Genomic DNA, 9642 nt, shown 5'->3' on the forward strand with positions numbered 1-9642 from the left:
ATATACTAGTATATTTATTATACCTTTTATAGCTACTTAATATTAGCTACTTCTTACTATTAAAGGTAGTATATAGCTACTAAGTTAAAATTCTAATATATAGCTATATTAACTATATTATAAAAACTAAGTTTCTACTTATATATTATATAGCTTTTTATATATTAATTATAGATAATAATATTAGAGTAGAATTTAAAAGTACTAGCTTAGTTTTATTTAATCTAGATTTAGTAGTATTAAAGCTTAAAGTTTAATTACGTATACTAATACTCTCTACTAATAATACTACTATCTAGAAGTATAAAATATCTAATAATCTTATTAAAGTAAAGTTCTAATTAACTCTAATTTAATTAAAAATTATATAGTATCTTAATTTATTACTAACTTATATTATTAAGTTACTTAATTAGCTTAAGAAAGATAATAAGCTAATAGCGTATTAGCTAGTACTTATAGAATCTAAAGTTACCTAGCTTTAAGTAGCTAATATATAGAAAAAGAAGTATAATTTATATAAAAGAAAGTAAATTTAGAAAAAGAATACTCTTATAATTAAAGCTAGCTTATAGCTAGTTACTTAAAGAAAAGCTATAGATTAGAATAAGAGTAAGAAGTAGCGCGAAGAAGTAGTAGTACGTAATAGCTAGCTAGCTTAGTAACGCTATAGATGCTATAGTAAGCTAGAGTATAATACGTAAATATACTAGATAGTTAAAGATAATATAGATAAGTTAGATAGCTTATCTAGATTTATCTTAAGTAGCTTAGAGTTAGAGTAATCTAAATAAGATAGTAGTATTTAGTAGAGGCTTAGTATTTTTAGAGCGTTTATTTATATAGAGCGTTTATTTATAAAGTACGTTATACTAATATATTAAGGCTACTACTTATAAATTACTTTATAGAACTAAAAGAGCTAGATAGAAAGACTTCTAAGATAAAGTAGTAGATTACGTAGAATCTTAGAATTAGCGCGCGTAGCATGCTTATAATCTAGTTATATAAGTAGAATAGCTACACGTATAATAATAACGCGTACACGCTTAAGTTAACATACTATAGTAGTACTAGCATACTATAGCTATACGCGATGCACTCTACGTAGCTAGAGAATTTAAGCAGCTAGCTGCAGTACTATACAACTTAAATACGTAGTTTTAGAATAACTAACACTACTAAGACCTTCCGCTAAGAAGCGACGTAGTATAGAAACTTAAGAGATCTAGCGAAGGAGTAGAGGGACTCTGTAATTGTGCAAGCAAATGCGACAGCAGTTACACAAGCTAGTATAACAGCAAATGCGGAATACGGAGAGGCGTCCAAAACTTCGCTGGGGGTAGCCTACGAGTCTCAAAGCTAGGAGACCATTACCTCGCAGGACGACACCAACGAGATGGTGCAGAATAACACCGATACCTCGCTCGACGAGCTTGCTTTCAACTACAATTAATCACGCAAGCGTCCCAAGCCGCGTCAATCTCGCTCTCGAAAGCGTGCTAGCACTAGTTTAAGCGCCTCGCGAAGCGCTACCATAGGGTCCTAGAAATTTGCAGATAGCGAATTCCACTGCTTCTAGGGCCGCAAGAAGGTTCGCTCGCAGGGCGATTAACCCCGCGATGTTTAGGTGCATAACGAGAAGGGCTGGCCCAACGGCGGAGAAAAACTGTGGTGCATCTGGAAATCAGATAGGACCGCGGATTACCGTTAAGCCTGAGATGAACATATAGTGGATGATATCAACATCTTCCGTTGGCTTTCCGTTGGCTGACCGCCGACGTAGGTGGCGTCAGAAGTTTAGGCTGTCGAATGAGTGTTGACCCCGTAACAATGCGGATTTTGTAACGAGGTAGTTTTAGCTAGAAGTAGGGCTACATTGAACCGAAGGCTCTGCACAGCCAACAGGAAATCATCATAATCACCTTTCAAAGACACCGACACAGTATTGTCAACAACACATTGCAATGAAATTCCGCCTTCGCATTCCCGGCTCGCTTAGCTCTGGCCAAGTTAGCAGCAAGGCCGCCACAGGGTTTAGGCACAATGATACCCTGGAGCTCATTCATTCTCTGGTAAGATCAAGCCAGGGATGATTCTGCAACTCCTCAGCCGTCGCCCGCTCCTCCGGGAGCCAGCATAGCATCCTCCGGATGAAACTCAGGAAAACCTCAACCTCTTTATCAATGATGCATTCCGGAACGATATCCTTCAGATGTCTATTTAAAGGGATCAAGTCATTACCGACGAATTGGCCTATATGCACAAATTAGTTCTAATTTAAGTTGGTTGGAGGTGACCAGCATGGCTCACCATTATTGTCAAAAAAGGGGCCGCCATAGAAATCAGCTGCATTATTGCAAAGCTTGCCTTTGGCATTTACGGCGTCAGGAGCCCATTGCCAGTGCCGCATGTTCCTTTCTCGCTTCACAAGTCCCGGCGGCACGGGACCTAATAGAGCAATCATTTCAGCTAAATGATGCTGGGCGCTGTAAGTACCGTCTTCACCATTAAGCTTCTGGAATAGCTCCTCCCCCGCGAGGAGATCCCAAACCTAATAGTATATAATTAGACTCCAGCTACATAAGCCGTGATCGTTCATCTTACCATGACACCAAAATTCCATATATCAGCACTGTACGACCATCCTGTGCCGAGGAGAACTTCCGGAGCGTGGCAGTGGTCTACTTGAATAGGGTGGATGAGTGGTTCCTGCCTGTCCCCTCGTTGAGCCAAACCGAAGTCTGTAATTTTTGGGCATATCTTCATCAATGCAGGCGTGTCTCTGATGAGCCTGAGATGCCCAAAGTCGTTGTGGGAGAGATAAATCGTCCGATCATCTAACACTTTCTGAGACATTGGTTCCTGAGTTTGACCTTGGATGAATTCATCAATGACTGATTTGTCCTCGAAGGTAACCAGAATATTATCCAGTTTTAAATCTAGTATGACTGTGAGAGGAATCTACATCGTCGACATGCTTCACTTACCTGTGTGGATGATGCTGCATTTTGTGTGTAGATAGTCGAGCCCATCGAGCAAAACTATGATATACAATTTGAAAAAGGGCAGGAAATCTCGAGTGACTTTGTCGGCGCCTAATCTTCTTCGTAATAGCCAAATCGGTTCCCTCATTGGCTCGAAAACGAGACAGAGATGCGATCCATTAGGTCCAGAAATTTCGAAACTGTCTTCCACGGTCCGAACATAGCGATATCCCGATTCGTCCGATTTTGCACTGTCGATGTGGTTCGATATCTCGAGCTCATGCCTGGCGGCCGCTCCATTGTGAGATGTGCAGGCGTTGATTTTGATGGCGACATAGGGCTTCGAACCCCATCGCCATCTCACGTCTTGCGCCAGCCACACCGTCGACGTAGTCCCCCATCCAATCTTTGCTTTCAACTCGAATCTCCCATCTAGGATCTCTCCAGGATTAGGGTGATAGAAGCGTTTAGGGTCGTATCCAGGAATTAACTCTTCTTCAATTGGGATATCTGAGGGGAGGGACTTTGGTGCAGCTGTAGCTTGTGCAAAACTGCGCCCATTCCAAGCGAGTAGCTTGGAAAACATGACTGCCCGGATGCGGAGACTGCGAATACTTGTTGCTGGTAGTTTACTAGCCGCAGAGAAGAGTGTCCGGGAAAGAGACGTGGAGAATGGAGATAGGAACATCTGATTCATCCCCCAAGTCACCTACGCCAATGTCGACCCAGCGACACGGTTGAGCGCGGTGTTGCTTGAATGCAGGAATAATGGAGTTAATATAAAGCATGAAGTAGTCGGTAACGAGTTACACCGCAGAGAGTTGGGCGGCTTTGGGGGGGGGAGGGGAAGTCTGTCCGCTTGGTTGCCGATGGATTGTTGAGGGGTCCAACAAGGCACGTGCGCGTCTTGGCGTTTTGATAAGCGCCCTAGGAACCAAGAATCAGTACGCGCCCCGCTTCCGAGCTTCAAACGACGAGTCATACTGTAGCTATTTATTACGAGTCCCAACCTTGCTGCGCCCTTCGCTCTTCGCCGGTTCCTGCGACTTCCACCGACCGGTTCTTGTCACGGACGTACTTTCTGATGGCCTGAGCCATGTTGGGTAATCATCCCGGCGCTTAAATCGATATCGGGCGCTTGCTGGCGCTATTCTGGGTCCAAGGAATGTCAGCTCCAACATCCCGGCATCCCAGTGTGTCCAATAGCCCAGCTATGGCGGATTGACGCTCCTAGAACTCACAATAGATACTTAACCTTCGGATTCCCCTTAGTGAAAACTCCATCTCCCAATTTGCTTCCGCAATCAACAGATACAGAGCGCATTTATTCTCTTTGCACTCCTTTCTCGCCAAACATGCAAGCAACTAGAGCACTTAAAAAGGCCTTGCAATGGCTCGCCACCCAAGCGACAGGGGTCGAATGGGCGAAACCGAACGTTGAGTATAGCGTTAGCAAATATACGGATTTGGCCGCCAAGGCACATAGCGCAGTCATCACGTTCGTGAATCCCGTATCTGACTAGAACCTGCTGCTAACACGCTAAAGCGGCACCCCCACACAACTCAAAGAACGAACGGTACCGTTGACCCAATGCACGTTTCTGGGGTTATCTATACCAAGAGCCAGAACCGGCTTACTTCCTTCCACGCATATCCAAACGGACTCGTGAAGTTTTCGAAGAGCAGGTACGAAGAGGTTTTGGTTCCTAGTGGTGATCAAAGCTCCAGCTCCCAATCTGCGCAAGCAGCACCAGCTACGCAAACCGCGCCATCCTTGACCTGGCGAGTGGAAAACAATGTGCCGGAATATTGGGACGGGGCTCAATGGGTTGCGGCTCAGTATTTCCATGAACACGGGAAATGGATGTACTATTATGGCAACCAATGGTATGTCTATGGTTAGGTCTGGGGAAAAACCTGTTTTAAAGCTGAGATGCTAAGTCTGGAGCGAGTCGGGCAATGTCCATAGACTTGTTAAGGCAGTTAGCAATAGATGTTACGGATTGGAGAGTCGTTCTACTGGCCTAGTCGAGAGGATATGTGAAAGCATTGATTAGCAAGGATAGCTTCCGAGAACGCGTACTGGTTGGTATATGATCGTCCAAAGCAACTGCGCATAGAGAAGTCAGTACGGTCTTGACTGTAGGCAACGGTGTAAGGGCAGCCTTTCCCTACCTATCCCCTGCCTATCCCCTTGTTCTCCGACCGTAAATTCAATCACCTAAACCCACCCCCGCCAAAGTCCACACTCTGGGGCTCCAAAGGCCTACGTCAGAAACGAAGTCTGCATCAAGGTTCAAGCAAAGTTGACCAACCATCCCTTTCACCAGCGGTAAATGTTCTCAACCTCTCCAGGACTTTCTATCAGACGCCAGATTCGTCGTCCAGCACAATCGGCAAATCTATGGTGTAGTGTGAACAACGTCCGCGGACAGACGAAATATCGGGAATGTGATGTGCTCACCTTGACTGTCGCCCGGGGAACCGCTGACATTGGCGTGACCGCCGGGACTAAGTCCAGCAGCTCCATCGCGAGCAGGAAGACCGTCCTTCAAACTTCCATTGTGAACCAGCCGCTCCGGGCTTGTGGGCTGTCGGCCCAGGTCGGACCTGGCCATCGTTGTTTTCTCCTTGGCCTTGGAAAGCAGGACCGAAAGAGGCGGGAGGTCACTATCCTCGCTGTCGCGTCGGTTGTCACCGCCCTCGTAATCGATGCCGGCAACTTGGGTGCCACCTCGAATACCGTTCTGGACAGAATTGCGCGTTGCAGTAACGGGGCCTTCTGGTACTATTATGCGTCAGATACAACGAGCCACGGTTCCAACCACATGTGCGCTTACCGTGGTCTCCCGATGGATTACCTCGAGCCGCCTGACGGCTTTGAAGAGGATCTTTCGGCTGGTCAGAACCAGTAAGGTCCACAAAGTCTATGCTGCCATCGGCCGTATCCTATCCCACTCGGTACGCTGCCAGCCTCGTCTGCTGGGTATCAGAGGAGGGAGACGGAAAGTAGTAGAGCGAGCGGAGGATGAAGAGGGACGAATAGCATTGCTTTTGAGCGCTGGAGCACTCTTTTGAATGGGTCGGTAATGGATGAAGGTAGCCATGGCAGAGTTGCAGTAGACGCAAATTTGCAGAAATGACGGATGATTGCCTTGAGAAATGTGAGTGGTTTGAGATGGAGACCGCGAGCACAGGAGTGGTGCCCTTTTAACATGTCGACGAACGCTCCCGTCACCCTTCGGTTCAGCTGGACTTTCGAGCCACTGGATTCGCATCCTTGTTCGACAATATGGAGCTCTCCGCACCCACTGGCAGGCTGTGGCTGCTGCGGCAGCTAGGTGGAGCAGATTGCACCGAAACCATGGACCTCATGAGAATTGCGCCTTCCTCTCCCGCATTTTCCGGCCGACATCATTGCGCAGCGCATGGCCCAAAATGCGAGATGGACCATCAAGACGAAATTCCCGCAGCTTCCATCTCGCATACTACTCCCCCCGGACCATTGCTCAGCAGTTGACATACCTTTCTCAGACGCGGCTCTTGAGAGAAAACTCAGTGAGAGATCTCATCCGGTAGATGTCGTCCTTGAGCCACTTCTTCTTCTTCCCGCGGTACCTAGCAGAACAGATACGCAATGCACCCCCCAAAAAGAACTCCGTCCTCACATGCCGTAGTCGGGGCCTCTCCGAAACCTCGCGGTCCAACACCATGCTGATACGATGGAGGCGCAGTGGTGATCAGCTCAAAGGGTCTTTCGCGGCCAAATTCAGCTCACTCCGCTTTCCTTCGCCCCACTTGACGTCGCCGCCGAGTCGTGCTCTGCCCTGCAATAGGGAGCTCGACGATCGCAGGATCAGTGGGAGATCGCGCTGTCCGACGACGGAGGCAGCTAATGCCGGCGCGGATGACGCACACGGAGAGCCCGTTCCGGCTACCGCATGAAGGAGGAGGCGAGCACAGCCCTCGAGACGGGCCCGCTCGGGCACAGCGAAGGCAGAGCCAGTATAACAATGCGCGTTGACGGCCATCCCGAGCTGAAGGTGAAACCGAGGCGCCGAACGGTGGCAAGGCGCAATCTTTCCGGTCAGTCTCCATTGCCCAGCGTGAATCGCACAAAACTCGTTGGTCCTATGGGGCCGATCCTTCGCCGTTCCCGCTGCTGGACGATTGCCAGACAACCTCCAGAGCTGAGGTCATATGGCCGCTCACTTCAGGGATGTTGCTGGTCCTGCCTCCTTCACTGCCGTTCTAGCTTCTCCACGGAGCTCAGAAATCCGACGCGAAAGAAAAGGGGGGCTGACGACACCCTGTCCCTGTGACCTTTCGGCATGAGAATGTTGACGCCGCAAGGCGCACTCGAATGACACATCATGGGTCGTGCAGCAGGGTATTGTCGTCCGCGTGTCATGACGGTATCGCCATGGGACCGGGGGAGGGGAGAAGCCAGTGGAAAGGTGGAGCTCGTTCCGACTCTTGGAAAAGAGAAACCGATGTGCACGAGGTCGGTGGTGGAGGTACGGATTGGAGTGGTCAATTCGACCTTCAGAGGGCCAAAGAGGGCGATGGCTGTGGGACAAAAGTCTCATTAGCACGCAGACAGAAAGTGAAATCGAGCTTGGGGGTTGTGTTGGGCTCATGCGCACTTGCCTCTTCGCATCGACGCTGAGGGGCTAATTGCGGGAATTACTGGGGGCAGCTTCAGCTGTACAAGGGTTAGAGCAGGCAGGGGAGACGAGGCGAGGGCGAAGGGGAAGAGGGAAGAAGAAAGTTTGGGAGGAGGATGGCGAAAACCCAAGCGGGGGGAATGTGAGGGCTATTTAAGCTGGGTGTCGGAAGAACTTTGAGTACGCGGAGGTAAGGTTTCCCCGAAAGAGAACGCTAAACCCGAAGGGGAAATCACAGGTGGACACATTACTTGCCCAACGCGCCAAGGGGTTCCACCCCTTGGCCCTGGACAGCTCAACGCCAAAGACCAGCTCAACGCCAAATTTGTATGCGAGATGGTCAACAATCGTGAATTAAAGCTGAACTATCTGGGGTAACGCGATTTTTACATAAAATCAGCCTGCGATTTGTTCCTGAATATATCCTAAGGCGCTGACTAGCCGCTCCCAGAGCTCTGGTGGTCGTTGGCAGTGCCCTGAAGGTCCTGCTTGTAGCGCTTTGCCGCCTTCCTGGCCACCTTCTGCGCATTAGCTTCGACTCTAGCGTTAACTGCAGCGCGTGCTTTTGCTGTAGTTAGAACGCCTCCCTTCTACACATGCCGCTAAGAGGCACTTTGGCGCTACTTACGCGCCTGCGCCGCCGTAGTAATTTCACGAAGCTTATTAGTACAGACTTAGTAGAGGTTAGCTATCGCTAACGCGCACACTAGAAAGCGCTTAACCTAGTAGATATTAAGCTTTCTCTGCCTTAACTAGTCGCGGATTATAGTAAGCTCGCGCTTATAGTAGTAATAGCTTATATAGTTACTAGATCTAGATATAGATAGTAGTAGTAGTAGCGTAGAAGTGCGCGATAGCTATAGGCGCACCTTCTAGAGTATAATTTCTAGATTCTATAGCTAAATACCCGCCTTCTTCTACGCTAAGAGAATAACGCTAGATCTAAAAGTTACCTTGCGTATACTTTAGATTACGTTAAAAAACTTAAGTTTATTAAAATTAGTATAACTAGTACGCGTAGCTTACTTAATTACTACTTTATAATAGTACTTAAATAGCAAAAAGTATACTATATTAAGTAGCTAGAGATTATAAGAGGTATAAAGAGATAGCGTAAAGTAGATAATTTTCTTCTTATCTACGTAATTAAGAAATTTCTTAGTAGAATAAGAGCTAAATCTATTAAATATAAGTAGCCTCTAGGCACCTTTTTAACGCTTACCTAACTAGAGATTAAAGTATTTAAGCTACTTCTATAAGAGCTTATTATTAGCGTAGCTAGAGAAGAATAATCTAACGCTATAGTTATTAGAGAGCGCGCTATAAGTATACTACTTTTTAAGGTAGACGCTACCTTAGGTAATTAAGAAAGGTAGTAGAGTGTAAGGGCTAGGTTCGCAGTCTCTACTACTATAAGCGCCTCTAGAACACCTAGCTAGGTAAGTTAGCTGTAGGCAGCACTGTCTCCACGAGCTGTAAGAATAAGGGGTGCTAGTAGGGTAGGTTAGGTTAAATTTAGCTATCCAAAGGTAAGGAGCAGAAGAATGCTCCGAGAGCTCTCTATATACACAGGGTGCCTATGCCAAGGCGCTAGGCAGGGTCATGTGACTTAGGCGGAGCCAAGTCAGGCCGAAGCACTAAGTCGGAGCTGAGTCGGACCGTCACATCATCCCCCCTCACAGGGAGGGCTCGTCCCCGAGCCCTAAGGCTCTCTAGTCTCCTACCTGTATAGGCTTTAAATCCTCCGCCGTCTTCTGCAGTATCTCCTCCCTCTTATATGCCTTGATCCAAGCATTCAACCGTGATAGGAGCCCTGGCTTATCTGGGTATGCTTTTTCGTTTGAGAGGGGGGGGGGTATCAGCTGCTAGCAGGGCAGCTGGTTGTCGGCTCTGCTGGCGGAGCAGAGAGGTATCGGCTGCTAGCAGGGCAGCTAGTTGTCGGCTCTGCTGGCGGAGCAGAGAATTGTCGATTTTCGAAGCAGGGGGGG

At 47.6% G+C, this 9642-nt stretch overlaps 4 protein-coding genes across 4 annotated transcripts; 2 read left to right on the forward strand and 2 right to left on the reverse strand.

The window, feature by feature from the left end:
- Positions 1-2065: 2065 nt before the first annotated feature.
- BU26DRAFT_535367 (CMGC protein kinase) lies at positions 2066-3573 on the reverse strand (the record flags this gene model as incomplete). The annotated part of the gene is made up of 4 exons (XM_033831277.1): positions 2066-2256; positions 2314-2554; positions 2608-2942; positions 2991-3573. The coding sequence occupies 4 exons, from the start codon at positions 3571-3573 to the stop codon at positions 2066-2068; spliced, it is 1350 nt and encodes a 449-aa protein (XP_033676439.1).
- Positions 3574-4241: 668 nt separating this feature from the next.
- Positions 4242-4989, forward strand: BU26DRAFT_525260 (uncharacterized protein). The gene is made up of 2 exons (XM_033830466.1): positions 4242-4485; positions 4534-4989. Exon 2 carries the CDS (start codon positions 4579-4581, stop codon positions 4888-4890), a length of 312 nt encoding a protein of 103 aa, XP_033676440.1. The 5' UTR covers positions 4242-4485; positions 4534-4578; the 3' UTR covers positions 4891-4989.
- Positions 4990-6416: 1427 nt separating this feature from the next.
- Positions 6417-7064, forward strand: BU26DRAFT_178076 (uncharacterized protein). Its single transcript, XM_033820358.1, has one exon. The coding sequence runs from the start codon at positions 6567-6569 to the stop codon at positions 6930-6932; it is 366 nt and encodes a 121-aa protein (XP_033676441.1). The 5' UTR covers positions 6417-6566; the 3' UTR covers positions 6933-7064.
- BU26DRAFT_178077 (uncharacterized protein) lies at positions 7065-7805 on the reverse strand. The gene has a single exon (XM_033820359.1). The coding sequence runs from the start codon at positions 7625-7627 to the stop codon at positions 7196-7198; it is 432 nt and encodes a 143-aa protein (XP_033676442.1). The 5' UTR covers positions 7628-7805; the 3' UTR covers positions 7065-7195.
- Between the last annotated feature and the right edge of the window lie 1837 nt (positions 7806-9642).

The sequence above is a fragment of the Trematosphaeria pertusa genome, assembly GCF_010094035.1.
Source record: "Trematosphaeria pertusa strain CBS 122368 unplaced genomic scaffold BU26scaffold_24, whole genome shotgun sequence".
Taxonomy (NCBI): Eukaryota; Fungi; Ascomycota; class Dothideomycetes; order Pleosporales; family Trematosphaeriaceae; genus Trematosphaeria; species Trematosphaeria pertusa.